The following is a 25,486-nucleotide window of genomic DNA, read 5'->3' as shown; positions in this document are numbered from 1 at the left end:
GGGGAGGAAGGGAAAGGAGATTGTTAGCCGCTTTGAGACTCCTTCAGGTAGTGATAAAGCGGGATATCAAATCTAAACTCTTATTATTATTTTGTGGTTTGCCTCAAGCGCCAAAAGGCTGGCCCTGAGTGGAATATATGTAGGGTAGTCAAATATATGCAAATTAAGCAAATGCGTGGAATTCTGTTTTTCAGAATGCTGAGTTTGTCCTACCTTGATGCACAGATTGGGGGGGGGGGTTTAAAAAATTTTTTATCAGCGGAGTATACACACAGCTTTGTTCCCGTTCTCCGTTTTGCAGAAATACCCCCAGCCTCCTGGGCAGAAGAAGAAATTGCTTGTGAAATACGGGATGGGAGGCTTCATTGTCTTTGTGCTCATCTGCATTGTGTGGTTCCCACTGCTTCTTATGTCTCTGGTCAAATCAGTGGCGGGAGTAACTAACCAGCCTTTGGGCGTCTCTGTCAAAATTACCATCAGTGGTTATGAGGTAGGTCTGCAGGAGGTGGCGGGTCAATTTATAATTAAGACTGGGGATAAGTATTTTCGATGAGTACTGGGACATTTCCACCATCCAAAGCTGTTGCTTTAACACAACAAAAAACAGAGTGGAGTTATAGCTCAATGATCCTTAACGTCTCCAGTTAAAGGGTTGTGTCTAACATTCTGTTTGTAGGGACGCGGGTGGCGCTGTGGTCTAAACCACTGAGCCTCTTGGGCTTGCTGATCGGAAGGTCAGCGGTTCAAATCCCCGCAACGGGGTGGGTGAGCTCCCATTGCTCGGTCCCAGCTTCTGCCAACCTAGCAGTTCAAAAGGACACCAGTGCAAATAGATAAATAGGTATCGCTGCAGCAGGAAGGTAAATGGCATTTCCATGCACTAAGGGTTCCGTCACGGTGTCCCGTTGCACCAGAAGCAGTTTAGTCATGCTGGCCACATGGCCTGGAAAGCTGTCTGTGGACAAACGGCAGCTCCCTCGGCCTAAAAACGAGATGAGCGCCACAACCCCATAATCACTTTTGACTGGACTTAACCATCCAGGGGTCCTTTACCTGTTCATAGCAAGTGTCAACGTCAACCAACCTGGTTCTTCCCTAATCCAGAGCTGCCAAGCGCCCTCTTCTCCTTCAGATTCCTGTAGGAAACACCCACTTTATTTCCCATTGGAACTCCCATTCTTTCAGAGTCACATGCTATTATCCTCTGGGCTCACCTATGGATCTGTGTTGCTGTGTGATGCTTCCAAGTGATTGTTCTGCTGATGCTGCTGTGAACCGTGTTGCTACAGAGTTTGAATTATGGGTGCTGAAATGCAACTAATCCAGAGCTGTAGAGCTTGTGGGTTGGTTAGCATCAGCCTGTGACTAGTGTGTAAAACTGACCTTTGGGTCTGAACCAGCTGAGGTGTGATGAGGTACGTCTGTATAGTGGAGCTGAGGTTTGTAACACAGGATTTCACCCTCTTTCTCCTAGTCTTTGTTTACCATGAGTGCTCAGCAGCAGAATCTGGTCCCTTTCACTCATGCGGCGTATAATGAACTCACCACTCAATATGCCCTCCATCCTGTAAGTATATTTTATTGTGCACAAGGAAACCTCCTGCAGAAAAAATTGCCATCCTTTTCTCTTTCTCTCCAACAATAGCTGGTGAGACCCAATTTGAATTAAAACTGGATTTGAATGGTATCTTTACTGGATTGCCAAAAGCAGGTTAGATAGGAATTTAGCTCAAGGCGAAGAAGTTTCTGTGTCTTTCTTGGAACAACAGCAAACAAACCAAAAACATTTGTGTTTTCTCCAGTCTGCCATGCAATTTATAGTCAACTATAGCCCAGAGGACGTCATCGTTGCTAAAATAAAAGGCAATGCCAGCTTGCTGTGGAGCATCAGCCCTGCAAGTCGGAAAGCTATGATTGCAGAACTCTCCAATTCCTCCGCAATCTACATCAACTTCCACTGGACTCTTCTCAGGTTTTTATCTTTTTAATATTACGTGTATTCTGTGTATGTGTGTAAAACCACCCCCCCTTGCAGGTTTCCCACTGGTATTTGGTTGGATACAGTGAGAACAGAATGTTGGGTTAGATCCAGCAGGCTTTTCTTGTGTCCTTACTCACTGGTGTGGAGTAGCAGCACCTCTCTTTCTTGCTGCCCATGGCTGCCACGTTGTTGTTGTTGCTACTAAGGAACTAATTGAAACCTGCTCTGTTTAGTGACCTCACACCCAACCCTCCAAGTTCCATCTTTTGCACTGCATCCTTTCTGAGACACTTTGTCAAGTAGATTTTCCAGAGGAAGCCATCTCTTGGCAAACCCATAAGAGGCACATAGCGTAAGAGGAGAATCTCTCTCTTCCATAACGCCTGCCCTGAAGAACATCTAAATCTTCCCTTAACCTTTTCTTCCTATCCTTATCAAATCAGGAATGCCTCTCTTGTGAAGAATATTGAAGCATCCGGTCTACACACGATGTGCTACGAAGACAAGGGGATTCGGGAGCAAATTGTCGAAATGCTACGTGGGACCAGAACAGAAGGCGTGTTAGTGTTATGTTTTTCTCCTGGTTCTTTCGGTGGCCGTTAGCGCTTCCTTCTACAGCATGTGTCCCTCAGCATGTGGTATTCATTAGCCACCCTGAGGCTGGCTTTGGCTGGGGAGGGCGGGGTATTATTATTATTATTATTATTATTATTATTATTAGGCTCCTGCATGTGGGGTCTCCATTTGGCTACCATAGCTGTGGATTAGACCTTCCTCCTCCATGGATTTGTATAATATCTTGGAAGCTGCATGGGGTAAATGAACACGTGTTTGTGGCGATCACACAGGGTCCCCTGATGTTTCACCGTCTATTGATCCCTGTGCCACCACTTTTTTTCTCCCTGCCACCACCCAGGCCCTACCTGGTACAATACTGAGTCCAGTCAGGGTTAAATTGAAACATAAACTTCTGTTTATTTATTGCAGTTTAACAAGCATGTGGTTTCATAAACGGTATCGGTCAATTACAATCATGGGGTGCCTATCCAGACCTATAACATCCGCCACCTGCTCTCACTCACTAACCTGCCTCTCAGATATTTACTTGTCTTCCTAGCCCCTAACTGTTCCTGACTCAGCTTATTTCGCTACACTAACTCAACCTACCCACAGACTCTATCCCAATTCATTCCCACTCCAACCAACCACCCAACTCCCAACGAACTCCCCTTTTGGCCCTCCCAGAGCTGGCTTTATAGTCCCTCTGACTCCACCCCCCTGGGTCCTGATTGGGTCACCTGTTTAACTATTTCACCTCCAGCTCTCTCATATGTTAATGTCACATAGTTGATCTGGAAAGGAGCAAGACCTTTAGCATTCACCGAGGTTTTGCTTTGCTTTTGTTCTGCTCCCCCACCCCCACTTTAGTCTGCTTCCTGGTGTCCTTCCAAGGTACCTGAGAGCAGCTGGCGGAGCAGAAGCTAAAATGGCCCATCGGCTGCAAGTGGGTAAGTGGACAAAAGTGGAGGAAAATCCTGCCTGCTTGAAGATGAGAGGAGGCCAGAGTTGCAGAGTTTTGCTGTAGGAAGGCAAAGCCAAAAGATGCATGTTGTATCGTATGAGCAAAAAGCCACTGTCTAATTGTTCCAGACATCTGGAAATGTGCTGTCTTTGGGTCAATCTAGCAAAAGGAGCACACAGGTGCCGTTTCCTCCCCCACACCCTCACCCCAAATTCTTTTCACTCAGCTGCCACTATCATGGCAAAAGCTCCAAACAGTCACCCATACCGTCTTCGTTTCTCATGAATGCCTCTGAACCCATGCAGGGCCCCTGAAGCGCTTTGGGGAATTAAAAATGGCAGGCGGGGCTGCTCTAATTGAAGCAAAGGGTTTTAAAAAAAACAACAACCAAAAACCAAAGGTGTCAGAGACTACTGGCTAATGAGACGCTGCTGTTTTGGGGCCCAGGGGTTGTGGGGTTTCCTGGCTGGATATAAACTTCAGATGTGCGGTGGCTTCTGCACTCCTGATCCAAGTGCCTCTTTTGTTTTCAAAATTAGACGTCCATATAGCTGTTCTCTGTTTAGACCAAGGGTACCCGACGCCCCTCATCCTTGACCATTGGCCATTCTGGCTGGGGCTGGTGGGAGCTGCAGAGCATCGTGTTGGCTACTCCTGGTTTAGACCCATGGAGCTTCTGCTTTCATTGCTGATTCTTCACAATGTCTTGCTGAAGACTCAGGGAACACACTCCTCTAAAGCCAATGAACTACTCCTTAGCACTCCTTTGCCACTTCCACCTCTGTTTTTGAAAGCATTTCCTTTTTCATGTGTGGCTAAAGTGGGGTTCCAGTTCTCCCTGGGGATTTTGAGTATGGCATTAGAAAGTGGAAGTGTTGGCAAGGACATTTGTTAAATGTTAGGGTAGGAGGAAGTGACTCCACTCCTCACTCTCTGGAAGAGCCCCAGCTCAGTGGTAGAGCATCTGTTTTGAATGCAGAAGAGACCCTCAGTTTGGGCTCAGGCACCTCCAGGTGGGTTTGTGTATTTCCCATCAGAAACCCTGGAGAGCCACTGCCAATCGTAGGCAATACTGAACCGGGTGGACAAATGGTTTGACTTATGTGTGGGGGCATCTTCCTGTGTTGCAGCTGTGCAAAGCACCCACAGCTCTGTGGGTTGTCCTGTGGGTTGGGAGAAAGGCAGGGGTCCCACGGTCAGCTCACCCCCACCCCATAATTCTCATTTCCGCAGCTCATTCCAGTGTGCCAAAGGACATAAACAAGATGGCCTTCTTCAGAAATATCACCATCGAACTGCAGCAGCTGCCTGCCCAGGAGTCCTTAAGCCATGTTCCCGAATGGTGGGTTGTTAAAGAGCAGAGGCCCGGCTGTTTGGGTAATGGATGCAGTAAGAATATGGAGCTCTTCATCTTCAACGACAAGGTCAGCCCTCCTAGCCTGGGATTTCTGGCAGCTCATGGGTAAGGATGTCAAACTGGAACCTGTTATTTCTGGGGCAGCAATTGAGATTTGGATTAAGGTGGCGGCTTGGGGAGACCTGAGAGAAATCTTTCCCCGCTGTGCTGCCTTGAAAAATACAGAACAGGCAGCCAATCGCTGGCAGGAATTCAATATTGCACTGTTGAATGTTGTCAGTGCAAACATCTCAGCTTGCCACATAGAAGAGACTTCCCTCTTCCTTCCACCCTTGCCAGTGTGCTGTTCTGGGGTTTTTTTCCTGCACCCCAGAATAAATTTCTGGGGTACACAAGGCAGGAAGAGGGGAAGAAAAGCTCATTCCGCAAGTGGAAGTCCTTGTGCAGGGCTTCGGCTGATGGGACTACTTGGGTCAATTTTGCCCATGGAGCATGAGACTCTTAAATCTCAGGGCCATGGGTTTGAGCCCTACATTGGGCTAAGCACTGCAAGGGGTTGGACTAGATGACCCCTGAGGTCCCTTCCAATTCTATGAGTCTATGAAAACTCAAAGAACACCCTGAACATCACCACCACCTCTCTCTCCCACTGCAGCATTGTAGGCCTCTACATGTCTTTTGTTCTGGTCATCGGAAAGTTCATCCGAGAGCTTTTCAACGGCATCTCGCGTTCCATCATGTTTGAAGAGCTGCCGAACGTGGACCGCATCCTGAAACTCTGCACTGATATCTTCCTGGCCAGGGAGGCCGGGGAGCTGGAGTTGGAGGAGCAGCTGTTTGCCAAGCTCATCTTCCTCTACAGATCTCCTGAAACAATGATTAAATGGACCAGGGAACCCAGGGAAGACTAAAGCCGGTGTGTGTGTGTGTGTGTGTGTGTGTGTGTGTAGTCACAACAATGCATTGTTTCGGAAGGGATATGTTGAGTGGGGCGCAACTGCAACGGGACATGGCAGAAGATACTGAATTAAGAGGTGTAGAGGGGACTGATTCGTTAGCTGCTCAATCTGATGCAAGGCAGAAGTGTAAGCTTTATATGTACACTGTTTACTACCCTATGTACAAGAGCAGAGATTATGTTGCACATAGCACAGGACTCTAAAGTCACAGGGTGTGTGTTTTTTTTGGGGGGGGTGGGGGTGGGAGATTAGAAATCATGACAATACTTTCAGCAATTTGCTTCCTTTCTCCACTCTGCAAATGTACCCTCATAAAATAAAAGTGGTGCATGCTGGGCATTCCTCTTCCTGTGAGATGACCAGATGGTTATGTGCATGTGTGACAAGTTGGCTGTGGCAAGGCGCAGTGAATGGGATATGCTGCTCAGGCCCTGAAAATGAAGAATGCATGAACCGCCCAGGCTGCATCGAGCCACGGTTCTTGCCTAGTCCTGTGCCAAGCAAGATGCCCCACGCTAGCTCGAGAGAGCAAGCAGTCTCCCATGGCCTGCCCTCAACACCTGGCCATGAGAGCGCCATTGCCCAATTCCACGTAGCTGCCATGACTCATAGCCAGTTTTGGATTTGATATCCCGCTTTATCGCTGGGACGCAGGTGGCGCTGTGGGTTAAACCACAGAGCCTACGACTTGCCGATCAGAAGGTTGGCGGTTCGAATCCCTGCAACAGGGTGAGCTCCCGTTGCTCAGTCCCTGCTCCTGCTAACCTAGCAGTTCGAAAGGACGTCAAAGTGCAAGTAGATAAATAGGTGCCACTCCAGCGGGAAGGTAAACGGCGTTTCCGTGTGCTGCTCTGGTTCGCCAGAAGCGGCTTAGTCATGCTGGCCACATGACCTGGAAGCTGCATGCCGGCTCCCTCGGCCAATAAAGCAAGATGAGTGCCGCAGCCCCAGAGTCGGTCACGACTGGACCTAATGGTCAGGGGTCCCTTTACCTTTACCACTACCTGAAGGAGTCTCAAAGCGGCTAACATTCTCCTTTTCTTTCCTCCCCCACAACAAACACTCTGTGAGGTGAGTGGGGCTGAGAGACTTCAAAGAAGTGTGACTAGCCCAAGGTCACCCAGCAGCTGCAGGTGGAGGAGCAGAGACGCGAACCCGGCTCACCAGATCACGAGTCTACCGCTCCTAACCACTACACCACACTGGCATATCCTTTGTCCTGCATATCCTTCTTGCACTCTTTGTGTCACCTACACACATTTGCAGAAAGAAACGGCACAGATACTTTGATTCAATAAGCTTACACTCGTGTTGAGAGTAGGAAGGGTTTTATTCTAGGTTGCCTCCCATTAACACTTTTATTCTAAACGTCGATGAAGTTTGTCAGCAGAAGGGTGTTAAGAACCGTCGTGGAGAAATGCACCGGCCCACTTATAGGGTCATATCCGTAATGATCAGCGAAAGATGTAACATGCATGAATGGTAGCTTAGGAATATTATTATTATTATTGAAAAGCTGCCTTAGAAAACAAGGCCTCCCTTATGCCGAAATGCCGCTGCTAAGTGAATAATGTAGAGCCTCAAAGTGGCTTAATCCCAGCGGTTGCAACCCTGCAAACTGAAGTGGAGCCTGTTATGCTGTTGCTCAAGGCAGGGCAGCTGCAGTTCCTTCCGGAGCAGCAGTCCTGTCCTCATCCCTCGCCTGCTAGGGGCAAGCAGGATTTCAATTACGCCTCCCAGCAGGTGAAAAACAAACCAGAGAAAGAGGCCAGGAGGCACAGCAGCTGCCTCAGCCCCTGCAGCGTCAGGAGATTTAAAGGGATGCACCTGGTGTTTGACTCCCAAGGTGGTAACCCCTATATTCCTCCAAACCCCATGACACTATTGAATTCTGTAAAGCAGAGGGGTTGAGAAATAAAACCTGCAGAACTAACTCGGAAGGCTCTATGGGCATCAAGAGGTGAAGCTGTTGCAGTAATAGGCTCAGATACTTTTTGAAAGGGACGTGGGGGAATAAGACATCCCTGGCCCCTTCTCCATAAAGACTGGAAGCAGCAAAGTCACCAGGTTTGGTAGAAAAACCCCAAGCGCATTAAAAAAAAGAAAAACACCCAACCCAACAGAATACAGCCTTTTGCCAGAGTGAGATGGGAGAATCAAATGTGAGCAACTTGTTTTCGTTTTCTCAGTCACGTGGGTGCTTTCGTGGTTTGGGAAACCCTTCAGTGCAAAGTGAGGTAATTCCTGTGTGCCCTCTCTCCAAAGGGGGAGGAGAGCGGGCATTAAACCAAGCGGCGCCTCTTGGAATCTCTCTCCATATCTTCCAGCGGGGAGTCCCCATTGCAGCCCAGCGGAGAAACCATGTTCAGGAGAGGGTCTTCGGAGGCACGGCCAAACAGGGAGAGCAACAAAGCGACGCCGTAGCCTGTGGCTCGTTCACCCTAGGAGCAAAAGCAGACAGAGATATGAGTCTCAGCACGGAATGTGGGAGAAACACTGAAGGAAAATGCTTGGAATGCTGCCTATGAAGGCTTGTGTGTTGTTTAGGCGAAGTAATAATAAAAAGCTGAATGGAAAGAGGCACACAAATTAAGTCACTAAGGCTCTAATCCTATACCTAATTAACTGGGAATAAGACCCACTGAACTCAATAGGACATACTATGTATTTATAATTTGCTAGAAGTTGCCCAGAGTGGTTGGGGCAACCCAGTCAGATGGGCACAACAACAACAACAACAACAACAACAACAACAACAACAACAACAACAACAACGTATGTACAGGGATCCCCTATCAAACAAGTTGCTTTTTAATGCATCTCTTGCCAATGCTTTTACTAGTATATTCTGCTATTTACATAAAGCTAAGAAATGAAGAGGAAAAAATCCAACACCGTGGGCTGTAATCCAACGAGGACTTTTGGGTGCACAACGGAACTCCCCCCCCTCTCCCCACATGCCCCCCAGAACTGTTCTAGGCCCCCGCCCCAACCTCCAGAGCAGATGTGGAGAAGTGGGTGTGCAGTAGAAGGAGAAGGGGATGTTCTGTTTTGCAACAACACTTTACGGTGGTGGAAATACTTCGCTGGATACTGCTCTGTAGTTACACTGCCCGAATTCCACAACCTGTTTAAATCACACAAAACCTGCATGTATCTGCTGCTTTTGTTTCATTGATTTTGCTGCTCCCAGGAAAGGCCAAGGATCTCCCGGGTGTCCAGTGGCCTCTCTTGATCTCTAGAATTTGTACTAATGCTGTGATTTGGCGTATTGCAGTTATGGAAGTTAAGTCCCACTGAATTCAGTGGGACTTCTGACAAAATATTTGCAAGACTTGACTTTCAAACCTTTCCTTTGACTTCTGAGGTTTCACCAGGCAGTATCTACCCATTTTCAACCTCCTCTATAAAGGCTAGCCATTTGCTTTGAAAAATATCTAAGATTCTCAAAACATTGAGTTGTTTTTTATTTTTTATTTATTTTTTTGCTTGCGCATAACTAGAGGACTGGCTTATTATTGCACTGCAGAAGACAAGATCCCACTCCACAAAGACTCAAAACTTTCATTTTACATATTTAAAACATTTCTGAATTGCTGGCAATGTTGGCTCCATCTAATTTTGCGTGGCTGCGGTGAGGATATACTGGCCTTTGACTTAAGAGAATGGAATCAATCATACGCAACTCACCGCATGGACCGGGGCAGCAATGTCTATGTGGACCCAGACACCAGGCCAGTCAAACCCAATGTGTGAAGCAATGAAGAGTCCAGCGCAAGAGCTTGGGGAGTTATCTCGGTCCTGGAGAAAACAGCAGAAAAGAGGCTGAATTTAGTAAGAAGCATTTTCAGAAGCCTGTCTACAGATAATGATGCTCAATTGCATTTCTAGAGAAGGTAGGCAGAAAGCAAAGCAGTTCTACATAGCAGCACTTTTGATCAGATGGTGTTGATGATAAAATAATAATAATAAAAAAATAATAATACCCCGCCCATCTGGCTGGGTTTCCCCAGCAACTCTGGGCGGCTACCAACAGAACACTAAAAACAGAATAAAACTTCAAACATTAAAAACTTCCCTAAACAGTGCAGAAAGTGCCTCACAGGCATTGTACTCAGTGTAGGCATGAAATAGTAACTTTAAAAATCTAATAAACCTACTGCCACAGAGTTCTTCATGTCAGCTACAGCAGAGGTAAATTCACTAAAATGGAGCTCAGGGCAATAGACAAGAGGGTGAACCAGATCTCCACAGTTTCTGCCCGCCTTGACACAGGCTCTTTCCCACTCTTCGTTGTTGGTGAGGACAGCAGCGTGGTATTTCCCCGTGGCAATTCCCTGTAAGGCGACAAGAAGGAAAACGTGAAACCCAAGAAGAGGCAGGCCATCTCTGCCTATATTCTGAAGTGCTGCACTGTAGATGGGACTCATGGATTGCTTCTGCGATGCAATCTCCTGATGCCATGGGCTGGCTGGAGGAATGCCAAGAAGCATCTGTGAGGGAAGTGGTGGTTGTGAGAATATGACGAGTGGTCAGAGGGAGAAGACTGGGAAGAGGAAGCATGGGAAGCTGAAGAGGGAGCAGGGTTTACTGAGCAGGGAAAGTCTGTGGCAGAGAGGTGGAAAGCAGGACAAGAGGAGGCCAAGAGGCAGAGACGAGTCAGGCTGGTGAAAAAACCAAGCTGTCTCCTCATCCTGCTGCGACAAGCTCCCCTCTGATCTGGTCTCCCAGTACCAGAAGAGGTATGAAGAGGGAGGTGCAAAGGCCAGACGGCGGAGTCTCAGGTTGTTTGGGAAGGACCCAAGGGAGGAGACTTAGGCAGCTGTGGGAAGATGGGGACCTTTGGTCCCCACAACTGCCTCAAAGGGGCAAGACCTACTGAGAAAAGAGCTGTTGTGCTCCTTAGGCCTGGCACTCCTGAGCAGACCTTGTTTCTTCTAATAAAGAGTTGGCTTCACTTATTCCATGGGATTTATTGCTGACACCCGCTCCTGTCGCCCAAATGACAAAGACTGGTGTCCTACAAGCCATTTCCTCCTCTGTTTGATAGCAGATGCTTTGGGCGGCAGGGAAGGGAAAAAAGAAATGAGGGAGGGGGGGAAAGGACCATACCAGTAGCAGCTTGTGCCCACTGGGACTGTAGGGAAGAAGGCAGAGAAGCTCACAGTAGGTGGAGTCAGAGCCAAAAAAATCTAATTTTGCCCCCATTGTCCTCCCTGCTGAGTTCTACAAGGGCAACACTGCGACTGAGAAGGAAGCTGAGAGGCAAGTTATACCTCCTGGACTGGTTGCAAGCGAGAAGGCAGGCAGGTGGAGGTTGCCTAAGGGCCAGGAAAGGTTGGTGGGGCAGTGCCACCTTTGCACTGATGGACAGGCCTTCCCCAGACAGCACTCTTAACTTGCTTGTAGCATTCCCTATTTACTCAACCGCCTTCCCTTCCTCCCCTGCTGCTCCTCCTCAGCCAACAAGAAGGACAATTGAGTTATCCCAAGCCAAGAAGACGGGGAAGCAGAAGGAGACAACAGAAAGGCACAAATGCTGCAGAGACTTTCCTCCACATGCACCTGCAGCGGTTTTCCTGAAGGTTCTGCACCTGAGAGGGCTGTGAAGACATGCCACTGTCTCCTTCTGTAACTGCTATCTAAAGCAGTGGTTTTCAAGCTCTTTCTCCAGGGAACTCTGGGGTCACTCTGAAACTTACAAGACTCTGGTAAGAAGGCATCCAGCATGCTGCCCTGGGGAGAATTGTTCCAAAGCGGGGAGCTATCAAAGAGCAAGCCTGTTTTGTTTTCACTCAAAGTACCTGAGCGCCAGTGAGAGTAGCCATATCCAAAATAATGTCGGCACAAAGGTCTTTGCAAGCGTAGGCAACTCCATCAGCGAGCACCAGCCTGCCCTCAGCATCAGTGTTGTTGATTTCCACAGTTCTGGAGAAAGAGTGGGGTAGTAATAATAATAATAATAATAATAATAATAATAATTAATAATAATGTGGCAATGTTTAAGGGTTATTTATTCATTTAATCTAGTTAGGTAATTGCTATGCGCCTTAATGTAGAAAAGCTAAAACAGCAAGCTAAAACAACAATAACAAATGTTACAAAAATACACAAGAAAAACATTAATTCAAGTTTACCAATTAAAATACAGTCATACCTTGGGAGTCAAACAGAATCCGTTCCGGAAGTCCGTTTGACTTCCAAAACATTAAAAAAAACCAAAGCATGGCTTCCAATTGGCTGCAGGAAGCTCCTGCAGCCAATTGGAAGCTGCAGAAGCCCTGTCGGATGTTCGGCTTCCAAAAGAACGTTCAAAAACCGAAACACTCACTTCCGGGTTTTGATCATTCAGGAGCCAAGGCGTTTGAGATCCAAGGTATGACTGTATACTGATGGAAATGTCTTCTGCCATACTTCCTCACTCTCATCTATGGCCCAAATGAACTTGCAGATCAGTCCCAATCATAGGGACTAGATACCTTCCCACAAATGAAAGCGGAGATTCTGAGAAGCTGATTCATGTGTCCCAATACTGCAACCTGTACTTTTTCTGTACCGTCTGCAATTGTGGCCTATACACCTATCCCTGTTCACGCTTAGCAATCTCCCTGAGCCAATGAAATCCTCCAAGGACCAGGTGTGCTGCCCCAGCTGTGCATTTTTCAAAGTTAGGAGCAGGAGGAGAATTCCCAAAGTAAGCACTAGCCAGCAGCCAGGTAGGGTAAGAGCGGAGGGAATAAATAAATCTTACTTTCCAGAGTAAAGAACATGGATATCATCCGGCCTTGTTGCATTTGGTCCGACAGAATTCTCAGCCAAGCAAAAAACAGCATGAAGGTTGTCTTTAAAGCCCTATTGCAGTAAGGAGAAAAGAAGAGCTGTAAAATGAAGGGAGAGCCGAACCTGCAAAACAAATGAAAGCCAATAGGAGAGAAACCATGCCACACATTTTTATTTATTGCGAACAAAGTCTCTGATACAGCTCCACGCAAGAAAAATGCCTTTTAAAGCAGCAGCAGCCTTGGGAAATGTTAATTTAGCATTTGAGTGCCTCCCACCAGATTTTTTGGCTGCCCGGCTGCCCCATTAAATGACTGCAGTGAGATGCTTTCAGAACCCTGGATACTATCGCTGGGTAGAGAAGTCTGCCAGCAAGATTCACAGCACTATAGCGAGAATGGAATTTCTTTGGCCTTTCTCGTTTTTGAAGAACACCCATTGGTTTTTCACAGTATTCCAAGGCGTGGCGTTTTTATTGTCTCCCCTCCCACCTTCCATGCATATAACTGTGCAATGCCCACAATAGACTGCATTTTGTACAGGGGCCTAGCGTGGCTTTAGGCATGCCTGGTATTTGTTTCTGAGTCCGGGTGAGGAATCTAGGAATGCCAAACCTGGAGAGGCGGGCAACACCCCACCATCAATTTGTAGTGCCATAACAGAAGGGCGAGCCACCATTCATGGGGAATAAAGGGGAACTTCTGAAAGTCAGATAGTTGTTTATTTCCTTGACATCTGGTGGGAGGGTGTTCCACAGGGCTGGCACGATTACGGAGCAGAGTCTCTGCCTGGTTCCTCGTAACCTGACTTCTCGCAGTGCCAGAAGACCGTTGGAGCTGGATTTCAGGGTCTGGGCTGAGCAATGGGGGTGGAGATGCTCCTTCAGGGCTTAGGCAGTTTAGAGTTTTAAAGGTGGATTTAAAAACCAAGTTCCCCATCCCTGGTGCAGACAACACTGAACTAAATGGATATACAGGGCCAAAGGTCAGCCGAGGAATCAGGCTGAGCAGTGACCTTGAGGCCAAGAACAATTCAGCAAGTTTCACAGCAATGAAAACTCCAGGCCTGAGAGGGGTTTGTTTGCTGGACGAACTTCAAGGAATAGTCTCCCATTCTAGCGGACATCACATTCTTGAATCCTCCAAAATAAGGAACGGCCGTGATGTTGCATCACTGGTAGGCCACTGAACCACCAAGGCTCCACTGCATGGCTAAAACAGGCATTACAGCCTTTGATAAAAACTGCTCAGTTTCACTCACTTGTTTTACGGTGGCTTTGAAGGCACCCAAAATAGCAGCAGCTCCACCACAATCTCGCTTCATCCCAGGCATTGTTGTCTAGACAAATGTAAACACAAAGAGATTCATTTATGCAGAAAGCTTTGGTGCTGAAGGAGCCATGCAAGGTGATTACAGCGCAACACTGCAGTGTATCCCTCACGGAGTAAACTCCATTGAGTTCGACAGAACTTCCTCTCCGTTAAGTGTGTACTGACTGGATTGCAGGCTTTATCTGTTAAGACACCCTCCCAAGTGAATTTATGCCATAAAGCATATTCATCCTCTGTTTACTCATCCCTCTCCTTCCCCATCTAAATTTAGAATGATTGTAAGCTCTGTGGGGCAGAGACCTGCTTCTTCTTGGCTTACTCTACTCTGTGTAGGTGTAATTATGTGCCCTGATGGCATTATACAGATAACAAACACTGCCTCACCTTTAAGCTCCACTCAGCCATTCAGGGAGTGCCCAACTAGTGAAGGGGCTTCTCAGAATGCACTAGGCCAGCCCAACCTTTATTAGTTATTTTGCAAATTCATAAATGGCTGCACAGCCTGAGGCTATCAAAGTGATGCACAAGATAAAAATGCAATTGCCAAAGGCCCATCCAGTCCATCACCCTGTTCTCACTGTGGCCAAGCAGGTGCCCCAAGGGAGAAGCACACAAGCAGAACCCAAGTGCAATGGCAACTCTTGTGATTCTCAGCAACCAGTATGCAGAGGTGCATGGGTAGGCAAACTAAGGCCCGGGGGCAGGATCTGGCCCAATCGCCTTCTAAATCCAGCCCGCAGATGGTCTGGGAATCAGCATGTTTTTACATGAGTAGAATGTGTCCTTTTATTTAAAATGCATCTCTGGGTTATTCGTGGGGCATAGGAATTCATTCATTCCCCCCCCCCAAAAAAACCATAGTCCGGCCCCCCACAAAGTCTGAGGCACAGTGGACTGGCCCCCTGCTTAAAAGTTTGCTGACCCCTGGATAGGGCCTCGGACACTGGAGGGAGAACATAGCCATTGTGGCCTGCAGCATCCGTCTGAAGGAGCCCTACCTGAATATGGATGAATGCACAGGTAGAGGGACTCTGCAAGTGTGCAGGACCCCTTTGGATTGATGGAGATCACACATGCGTCAACAGTCTGGACTTGTGGCCAGGTAGGCACCTTTACACATACCGAACACACAAGCAGGGCATCAGTACACACTGAATTTTGATGTGTGCGAGTGAGTGTGTGCAGCTGCTGCTGTGTCTCCAGACACGCTCACCTTTCCTTTGATGCTGAGTCCTCCAGTGTCGTAAACAATGCCCTTCCCAACCCAGGCGATGGTTTGTGTGGCACCTTCCGGGGTGTGGCTCAGCATGGCTAGAGCCGGTGGGTGCACGGCTGCTTTGCCAACGCCATAAATACCTGGGGACAGAGGTAGAGACAGGAGAGCTGGGAAAATGATCTGAATTGCCCATGGGTAATATCTTAACCACATACAAGATTTTACCATATGGGGAAGTGGGGAGGGGGAAATTCGGTTTGACTGACCTCCAAATCCTTTCTCCTTCAATTCTGCGTTTCGAATAATGGTTGGAACAATCCCCAGGTCCTTTCCGACTTTTCTGATTTCCTTCAAATAAGGAAGACACCAGAGTCACATCACAACACCTTTAAACACTGTGCTTCTTAAACTCAAAAGTCAGAAGGCCTGGAAACGGCCTGGAAGCGGACACGGAGCAATGGATCCAAACTACAAGAAAGAAGATTCCACCTAAACATTAGGAAGAACTTCCTGACAGTAAGAGCTGTTCGACAGTGGAATTTGCTGCCAAGGAGTGTGGTGGAGTCTCCTTCTTTGGAGGTCTTTAAGCAGAGGCTTGACAACCATATGTCAGGAGTGCTCTGATGGTGTTTCCTGCTTGGCAGGGGGTTGGACTCGATGGCCCTTGTGGTCTCTTCCAACTCTTATGATTCTATGATTCTATGATAATCCAAGACCCAAATCCAAGGGACCAGGATGCAACAACCACTCACCTGGACCCCTTTTTTCCTGCAATGACCTGCCAGGACACCAAAACCATTGTCAGTGGCTCTCCTCCCGGTTGCCTCACCTTCTGAGGCAAGGGGACCAGTGACTGGGGAAAGGGCCTTATCGGTGGTGGCTCCCCATTTATAAAAACCTTGTCCATGCTGTGCTTCACCTAGCACAAACTTCCATGTCTTTTTGCTGCCAAATGAAGACCTTTTTAAAAAAAGAATCTTTCCAGCCTTTGAAACCTTCCAAGCTGCTGTTGATTTGCTTGTAAATTTGCTGGTAAGAATTGTCCCCCTCACCAGCGGAGCATCAGGGATTTTATGGCAGATGTGCGAGTGAGGCAAAATTCACCTGCCCTGTGAAAATTAATCCAATCTTTACAGCGCATCTTTCCATCCCCACCAAAACTTGCAAACATCAATGGGTTATATCAGCACAGCACTAAAAAGCGTTCCTGGACATTTTGAACATCGCTGTCCTCAGGTAGTCAGGAATGAGGTAAGGCCTTGTTGTTTCTACATGAAATCTGTCTGAAGAGACCCTTCGAAAGAGGGCCTGTGTGGGACCAAGTTCGGGGGTGGTGGTGCTGTAACCCTTGCACATTCTTTCCTGGATGTCACCCACCCAAGCCTACAAGTAGAACCTAGATTTAGTCATACTGATTTATGGGCCTCATTAAAGCCACCTGGTTCAAAATGGCAAACCATTCGTCATCAAATGCCAAGCGACAAGTCAGCCACCTCCCTGAGCATCTTGGATAAAATACAGCTTCGCTACAGTGAAATCCTGGACACAAGCTTCCCAAATTCAGCGGACTGTTCAAGCTGACCCTGTTAAAAGGTTATCACCAACCTCCAGGAAGCTGTCGGTGTTCATTTCATTGCATGGGGTGTCTACGATCCGAGCTGCCAGCCTTATACCTTCAGCAGCACTTTCCAGACACTAGAATTCATACAAGAAAGAAAAGGGGAGCATGTCAAGAGTGTCTATGCATCACAACATTTGGCTTTGCTTTTCATCTGCATCTGCACCGCTCAGAGACTTTCCGGGTGTCAGGAAAATTCAAGTGTCATGGAAGTCTGTAGTGTAGACCAGAGACTGCTTGTGAGGGATTGAGCTTAGCAAATCTAATCACTCACTTCTACACAGGAGAAAGTAGCACCACAAATTCCTATTCATTTTTATCACTGTATTACTGTAAGCAAACCTAGGAGCTTGTAGCTTTCTTTCTTTTGAAGTACATAAAATTTCACCTACATTTCAATTTTAACACACTTTCGTGTCTGCAAATTGCCTGTTGTGTTCTATGAAATCCAGCTAAAGTAAAACCAGCCATGCAACTGGGGGGAAATAAGCCTTTAACATTAACCCAAAGTATGTGGCACTCACATCGCCGTATTATTTTTGTGTCAAAAAGTATAATTTAACTTAAAAACCATTGTAAACCCTAAAAACTGTTAGTAGGATTGGAATAACACTTGTAGTTTAATGGTGAATTTTGGATGTAACAGAGATGTAAAAATGGATCATTATAAAAGATGCAGGAGGAAATGATTAACAACAGGACCCACAAAAGGGAGGAGGGAAGTCCAGAAGATTCTATGGAATCTTGTCTTTATGTTGTATGTTGGATATGTGATTGTAAAATTGTACAGTGGTACCTCAGGTTAAGTACTTAATTCATTCCAGAGGTCCATACTTAACCTGAAACTGTTCTTAACCTGAAGCACCACTTTAGCTAATGGGGCCTCCTCCTGCTGCTGCGCCGCCGGAGCACGATTTCTGTTCTCATCCTGAAGCAAAGTTCATAAGTACTATTTCTGGGTTAGTGGAGTCTGTAACCTGAAGCATATGTAATCTGAAGCGTATGTAACCTGAGGTACCACTGTAATCTGAGAAACCAAATATATATTTTTATTATTATTATTTTTAAAATAAAAGTATCAAACTTCTTCTGATGCAACAAACCGGCAGCTTACTTTGAGCGTCTCCACCTCCACAGGGCCATTGTTCTGCCCAACCAGGAAAAATTCCACTACCACACTTTTCTTCTCTGTGCGTCTAGAGGCACTGGATCGCTGTGTGAAGAGCGGGAAAGCTCTTGCTATAGCACAGGCTGAGGCAAAGACCTCCGAGCGCTCGCAGACCATCTGAAAGGGAAACAGAAAATCAAATGCGTGCCAGAAACCTGAGAAGGGGCTGAGGGCTGAAAGAATATATCAGGCATAGGCAAACTCGGCCCTCCAGATGTTCTGGGACTACAATTCCCATCATCCCTGACCACTGGTCCTGTTAGCTAGGGATGATGGGAGTTGTAGTCCCTAAACATCTGGAGGGCCGAGTTTGCCTTTGCCTGGAATATATGGAGCTCAGCACAGATATAGGGAGCTCAGATATCTGTCCACACTTCTGAGGGGGAGGCAGCTTCTCCGATAACCTGATGTCAAGCCTCCTAACAGCAGAGGTCTCCAAACGTCTCCTCAGAAGGAAGCCATATTGACTTATGCTGGGCTTGCTTCCAATTAAATGGGTGTGACATAGCACGGGAACCTGTGAAACTCCAGGTGTTGTGAAGCTACAATCCCCTGACCATTGCCTTTGCCTTTGCTGAGGCTGATGGGAGTCCAATGACACCTAAAAGGCTAAAGGTTTCCCCTCCCTAGAATATAGGACTACAGCCTAAGAGTACTAAAAATTACCTATACAGAGATGCCGGCTTGGAGCTCAGAACATCTTGCCTCCTTTTTTAGAAATTAAACATTGGTGGGAGACTTTAAACTCAGAAGTAATTTTATTGGTTTGTTTTATTTTCATTTCATAGAACTTATACACCACTTGATTCCAAAAAAAGATCCCTCAGAGAGATTTAGAAGAAAAAAGCACAACAATAAATTTATAAATATAAACAGCAACCATTTTAGGCACGTCCAATATGTGTGCAACCGAACATGCATGCATTGCACCGAACCCAGAAATGACCCCCAAAATGTCACAAAAACCTTACGAGAAGGGGCAGAATGGGGTGTTTGCAGGGTTTTCCAATAGGGTTTCAAATATATGCGATTTCACTTAAACACACGGTGCCTTGGAATGTAACCCCTGCATAAATTAGGAGTTGCCTGTATGAAAAACTAAAAACAATCATTTAAGACCAATGTATACTCAAAGGCATCAACTGCCTCCACAAGAAATGAATCACAAATCTGCAAGTGCAGATCAAGGTGTTTCGAGGTTCTTCCAGGAGCGAACGTGACATTTAAATCAGCCCCTTTGCATTTTAAGCGCTTGCAGATATTTTTAAGCTGTTTCCCTCCAGCTGCTCACTTTCACTTACAAGGATGCATCTGTTGGTCCCTCCTGGGAGACAGTTCCGAACGAGGCGCGTGAGGAACTGTGCGGCCGACGGGCTGTTGTGTCTGCTGACCCGGGAAGGTAAAGCGGCTATAGTAGCATAGTTCAGGTAGAGAGGGCAGCTGTCGGTCGGGTTTGGGTTCAGGGTGCTTAGCGCAGCTTGCCATAACTGAGAAAAAGGAAACAATGGGAAAGATTGGAGACCCTTCTTCAGAAGATGCAACACCCGTTAATATTTTTCAGTTGTACCCCTTTAGCCTGGCAAACGACTTACCACGATGGTGAGGGATATGCAGCAACAAGATGCAAAAAAACCCAGCCCGCATGGTGACCCAGTGATCACAGTGACCCGGTTCACATCTAACGCGAAGTCCAAACCATGGCTTAGCGCAAACCTGTTTTCTCCTGGAGAGACTGAGCACTTTACTCCTTGGTCCTTCTGCTGCTGCACTGCTAAGTCATGGTTTGGATTAGTGTGCCGTCCAAACTGCTGCTTAGCACACAACAGCAACAGGAGGTGCAAAGAGCCTGCACACTCACACATGTGCACTAAACCATGGTCTGGCTTAGTGTTACCTGTGAACTGACAATGGCTTAAGAGCGTCTCCATCAATACATCAAGAGGGAAAGAGAGCTCGCGGTATTTCAGATTTTTACCATGCTTCTTTCAAAATGGCAGAACAAATAATATACATTAATAAGGGCCTCGTATGGCTGAACCCTGTTAAAGAAAGTCAGTAAAACAAGGCTGGGCAGACCTGCATTAGGAACCCTGGGGGGAGGGTTGTAGGTAATAGTGGTGTACACCTACTAGCCTAGATGGGCCAAAAATTATCACTCAGGGTGCTTCCAGACTGGTGTTTTATTGTGGAATGAGTGCCCCCCCATGCATGCATATTTTTCACAGTGCCCACACTATGTCATTGGCATCAAAACATCAGTCTACATATTCCCTATTTAATCTGGGTTTACCCTCTCCAGGAAAAAATCCAAACACAACAACTACCCCAAACCAACAACGTGTTGACAACGACCCATTTACAATATCAAGCTCCCATCTGAAAGCACCTTCAATAGGACTGTTTTATTGTAACTGCCTGGCAACCTTTGCTGGTCTCCTCAAAACAGGTCTTCAGTTATGAGCGGATTGCAATTGCTTTGGGGTAGTTGCTGCAGTGTGGAGACAAGTAAAACGTGCCTTTCTCCAAATGGACAGGCTGGCTCAAATCTTCATAGGTTTCTTGTTCCTTCTGTCACGATTTGGACTGTAATCTCCATTTTGGGACAGAGTCCAAGGCAGACCTCATGGCAACAACATCCCACCTAATTTCTGTTCTTAAAAAAGAACACACACACCCCCCACTTTGCCACCCCATCTGCTGCTTTGTTTAACATCTTGGCCAATGAAGAGTTCTGGGTAACTTGAAAACTGACTCAGTATTTTGTGGCAATTTGGCTGATCCTGAGAAAGGTATTGCCCAACTGTGGATTTCAGCCCATAATCTCTCATTACGGGGACAGGACGACAGATTCATTAATCAGCAGCAACAATCTTTCAGCTTGGTCACCCACTCTTTCAAAGGAACAAACTGCACAAGGTACCAAATTCAATCACTAAATGGCCCTGGTTTGTGCCAAAACCATTTTCATTCCAATATCTTAAACTGGGCTGAAAAGGCAATAAGAGTTTTTTATTATTATAAAAGTGTTGCAGAAGCCCCAGACTGTTGTTTGGGCTTCTTGGTCTAAAGTACAAGGCTGAGTCCAGATAAAAGATCCAAGATATGGTTATCAGCAGACATTCCTTCCTCTCCACTGTCTACATTTTGGAAGCAAACCAGACGAGGACCTCTTCCATGGATTTAAATGGCTGAGGGCACTAGAAACTGGAATGGCTTTGGTTTGCACCAAAATGGAAAGTTCAGCAGCTCAATTTTTCAGTATTAGCCATCGTTAGACTTTAATTCCATCGTTTACACAACAAGGGAGATAGAAGTAAGGCAGGCGTACCTAATAAAATGCAGACATCTGGGACAGAGTTGCTACTCACACTCCATGGAGGTGCCGTGTTCAGATGAATTCCCCCCTCCAAAATGCATTCAAAGAATATGTGAGGCGAGTCGCTGGGTCACAATGAATAGTCTGCACATTTTCACCTCTACATCAGGTGAGCTGGTCCTACCTTCTGCACATTTGGCACACTGGGATAGCTCAGTTGGCAGAGCATGAGACTCTTAATTGCAAGGTTGTGGGTTCGAGTCCCACATTAGCCAAGAGATTCCTGCATTGCAGAGCGTTGGCCGAGATGACCCTTGTGGTCCCAACTCTACAACGCTATGATTCTATGATAGGCACGCGCCAATCAAGGTGTGTAGAGCTCAACAACACAAGGGGGATTTCAGCTCTATGCCCATTCATTGGTATATGCAGAAGGGCCTTAGCTCTATGTAAGAGCTACTGCTTTGAGTGCAGAAGGCTCCAGGCCCAACTTCAGACATCTCCAAGTAGTTATGGGGAAGATGCCCTGCCTTAAATCAGTGTTTGAGATTAGCATTTTCCACCTGGCTATCGACTATTTGCAGCCAAGTGAGGATGCCTGGGAACCAGGATAGCGCCTGACATCTTCACCATCTGGAAGGGCAAGCCTAAGGATCATTGGATCTTGACTGTTTTCACACACTAATTCCACATCCTGTAGAATTCTATCAGTTATACTTTAACTGCACAATCAGAATGAATTTCACGAACCAAAATACTTATTTCTATGCAGCCTGAGCAGGAGCAGTGAACAAAGTTGTAGTTAATTGTTGTAGCTTCTCTTCACTAACCCCACCCCAGTGCCCTGCTCACAGTTGTGAAGAAAACTCTTTATGTTATGAATGGTCCGTGTCACCATTAAGGAAAAGAGGTCAGAATAGGCCAGTATTTATGTGGACTGTCCCTGGATCAAGTGGTTTTACTTCTTCAAGTTCTCAAAGTTCTTAACCTAGCTCAAGGTAGTCACCTGAACTAGCTCATTGTTTAACTGAGAATCAATCAGTCCGTCCATCACTTGAAAAATATAACCTTTGAGCCATCTTGCCCCCAAAATGGCAACTAGACAGTTTTGGCGACTGTAACTTTGGTTTAAGGAGCCACTTGGTGCCTAGCTTATATATCTGAGTTTCTAACATTGCCTGGAGAGGTGCTGCAGAAGTCAGTGTAAATAATACTGAGCTAGGCCGAAGCCTCTTCCCATGTATGCCAGATACACCAATGTGTGGTGTATTGGGGGGGCGGGGGAATGTGGCCAAAAGGTGTACCAGTCACAGCGTACAAAAAAGGGCAAGCAAGACAAATTAAGATGCTTTATCTGCCCATATAGCTTTAAATTTCCTGATGCAGCAGGAAGCAGATCTGAATCCGCAAAAGTTTGTGTCATAATAAAGGAATGGGGAGACTGCTGCTGCTCCAGCTGTTGTTGCTGTATGTCTCCCATTATCCCTAACTGGTAGCCATGCTGGCTGGGATTACTGGGAGAAAGCCCAACAACAGCTGGGGGGACAATGACGCTTTAAGCACCTACTGCTTCCCATCTTCGCTAAACATGTCAAAGAAAACAGGTAACAAGCCTCGCACATATGCATCAAAGAAAAAGGAGCAAAAAGCAAAGTGAAATAAGAGTTACAAAAATCTCACATAATGGGGACGTGGAGTTTCTAAATAACAAAGTCAAACCAATGCCCGATAAATCCGTCTGGTTTTTGTTGACCTCGAAGCGCACAGAAGCCTCCAGCCAGCTTCTCAACCCCCGCAACTAATTGCTCAAATTCTGTCAAGTGACCTTAAGGCCTGTGTTTTGACTTCCCGGACAGTTAATAAATCAACAAATCTGGGACCCACGCAGACAATAGTTACCGGTAAGCCTTGCAAAGTATATTTAAATTGCTGCTGTGCTGAGTTGATATAATGCACAGATCTTTTTTAAAAAAAGTCTCCGTCCTCTCGCCAACTTTTGTTCCCCATGCCTGTTGCAAAAAGCCAGAATGGAAGTTAAAGGGGATTAAAGGAGACCCTTGAGTATTTCCCAGACTTTTAGGGTTTTTAATGGGCCACAAGTCTTTCTGGGTTTTTTGGGGGAGGCGGGTTCTATTTTGCCCAGTATTGTCTGCACTGACTGGGTACATTCCCAGCTGTACCTGGAGAGGGCAGGGATGGAAGCTGGGGCGTTCTGCATGCAAAGCAGATCTCCACAACTGAGCTATGGCTCAAAAGTTAGCACAGCTGTCTGCATTTGTCCTTAGGCAATCACTGAAGCCCTCTTTTAAAGGAATATCTTCTGTTTTTGCTCTCCTGTGCTGTGTAGAACAGCTTCCATTGATCTAAACTCCGCTCATCTGAATTCCATGCTGTGTTACACTTACTCCCCCCTTAAGTGAACCTAGAACAGGCAAGTAGTGGGCGGCACTTTCCTAAATATATAAATATGCACTCATGCACCAAATCCAAGCATTTGTAACACAGCTGGTTTTTAAAAGCAAAACTCAAAATCAACTAGTTTGGGTAGGTTAGCCATCTAGGCGAAAAAGGAAAAACTAAAAACTTAAAAGGGTTTGAAGCTGTGATCCTAGGCATACTTACCTGGGAGTAAGTGAACTTAAAAAGGGATTTGCCTCTAAGCAAGAGAGGGCTAAGGGACGCGGGTGGCGCTGTGGGTTAAACCACAGAGCCTAAGGCTTGCCAGATCGGCGGTTCGAATCCCCGCAACAGGGTGAGCTCCCGTTGCTCGGTCCCTGCTCCTGCCAACCTAGCAGTTCGAAAGCACGTCAAAGTGCAAGTAGATAAATAGGTACCGCTCTAGCGGGAAGATAAACGGCGTTTCCGTGCGCTGCTCTGGTTTGCCAGAAGGGGCTTAGTCATGCTGGCCACATGACCCAGAAGCTCCCTCGGCCAATAAAGCGAGATGAGCGCTGCAACCCCAGAGTCAGCCACGACTGGACCTAATGGTCAGGGGGTCCCTTTACCTTTAAGAGAGGGCTACAATTCTACCATCTGAAAGAAGGTCCCCTTGGACTCAGTAAGGCTTACTTTGAAGAAACACGGGCAGGGCTGTACAGCTGCCTACTGAGAATAAACTTAACTTGCAAACTGCAAATAAATCAAGGAGGGAGACCAGCTCGAGATGAGAGCACGTGCATTTTTGCTTCCTGGGGGGGGGGAGCAATTTTTTCCCCTCCCCTTCGTGGGAATCTCATGGGAGCAACTCATTTGGGGAGGACAGAGCACTCAGCAGCTTAACAGATAGGGAAAAAATTACCTGGGGCGGAGCTTCAGCACGTGGGAATGAAAGGATGAGAGGTGGCTCTTTTGTAAAATAATAATATAATAATAATAATAATAATAATAATAATAATAATAATAATAATAATAATAATTGCAAGTTCTGTCCTCCCTCACCCCCCCTATCTATCTAACCGACAGGAGAAATATGGTAAATCCAGCCCACCCCCACCGCTGCTGGCGGCGCTCTCTCCAGCCCAGCCCAGGCCTGGGGGAAGAGAGAGGAAGCGTTTCCCGAGGCTCCCGGGCAAGAGGAAGAGGAAAAGGAGATTTCTATTAATTATCAGGAGAGCTTCAGTTTGGGGTGGGGACCCCGACGAAACAGGGTTGGGGGAGCTCCCTGCAGCAGCCTCTCCCCCCTGCCCAGCCGCCGCGGGAGAGCCCGGCGCGCCTTTACCTCCTCGGTGACCCTGGGCTGCAGCTTCCCCCGCAGCTGGGCCCAGGGCAGGCGGTGCAGGTTCTGCAGCTGGCCCAGCACCAGCAAAGGGCGGCTCTGCGGGTCCGCCTCGCCGGCGCTGGCCTGGAACTCCAGCTGCACGTTCGCCATCTTCCTGCCCGCAGCGGAGGAGGAGGAGGAGGCGGAGGCAGCGTCTCGGCTCTCGCTCCGGCTCCTCCCCGGCTAAGGCAGCGCGCCCGCCTCCTCCGGCCGGGCAGGGAACGGCAGCGTCGCCGCGTCGAGCCTCCATGGACCAGGGCACGCTACCCGCGAATAGCGCTTGTTGTTAGAGGGGGAAAGCGCCCTCCCGTCAGGTATCAAGGAGGTGAAAGGAACACGCAACTTTTGGAAGACATCTGAAGGCGGCCCTATATCAGGAAGGGTATTTTTTTCTAAAAAAATTTAAAATAATAATAATAATAAACTTTTATTTATACCCCGCCCTTCCCGGTTCAGAAAACCGGGCTCAGAGCGGCTAACA

The 25,486-nt window shown here is 47.0% G+C and overlaps 2 protein-coding genes across 2 annotated transcripts in view; one reads left to right on the top strand and one right to left on the bottom strand.

Annotated features, from left to right (window-relative positions):
- LOC128415479 (piezo-type mechanosensitive ion channel component 2-like) overlaps window positions 1-6,186 on the top strand; it is a 65,310-nt gene extending 59,124 nt beyond the window's left edge. The window contains exons 42-48 of the mRNA XM_053391717.1: window positions 302-490; window positions 1,475-1,567; window positions 1,803-1,972; window positions 2,425-2,541; window positions 3,410-3,489; window positions 4,737-4,965; window positions 5,516-6,186. Of these exons, the coding sequence (XP_053247692.1) occupies window positions 302-490; window positions 1,475-1,567; window positions 1,803-1,972; window positions 2,425-2,541; window positions 3,410-3,489; window positions 4,737-4,965; window positions 5,516-5,771 (1,134 nt within the window). The 3' untranslated portion in view covers window positions 5,772-6,186. The remainder of the gene's footprint in view (window positions 1-301; window positions 491-1,474; window positions 1,568-1,802; window positions 1,973-2,424; window positions 2,542-3,409; window positions 3,490-4,736; window positions 4,966-5,515) is intronic.
- A 944-nt stretch (window positions 6,187-7,130) lies between these two features.
- Window positions 7,131-25,172, bottom strand: NPEPL1 (aminopeptidase like 1). The gene is made up of 12 exons (XM_053394377.1): window positions 24,967-25,172; window positions 19,234-19,419; window positions 17,879-18,049; window positions 16,752-16,841; window positions 15,413-15,494; window positions 15,144-15,286; window positions 13,860-13,937; window positions 12,571-12,671; window positions 11,624-11,747; window positions 9,980-10,156; window positions 9,510-9,620; window positions 7,131-8,260 (listed from the first exon to the last, which is right to left on the bottom strand). Exons 1-12 carry the CDS (start codon window positions 25,114-25,116, stop codon window positions 8,102-8,104), a joined length of 1,572 nt encoding a protein of 523 aa, XP_053250352.1. The 5' UTR covers window positions 25,117-25,172; the 3' UTR covers window positions 7,131-8,101.
- Window positions 25,173-25,486: the final 314 nt, after the last annotated feature.

This window comes from Podarcis raffonei, chromosome 6 (assembly GCF_027172205.1).
Source record: "Podarcis raffonei isolate rPodRaf1 chromosome 6, rPodRaf1.pri, whole genome shotgun sequence".
NCBI classification, from domain to species: domain Eukaryota; kingdom Metazoa; phylum Chordata; class Lepidosauria; order Squamata; family Lacertidae; genus Podarcis; species Podarcis raffonei.
Note: the sequence above shows the minus strand (reverse complement) of the source record. Positions and strands in the feature narration are given on the sequence as shown.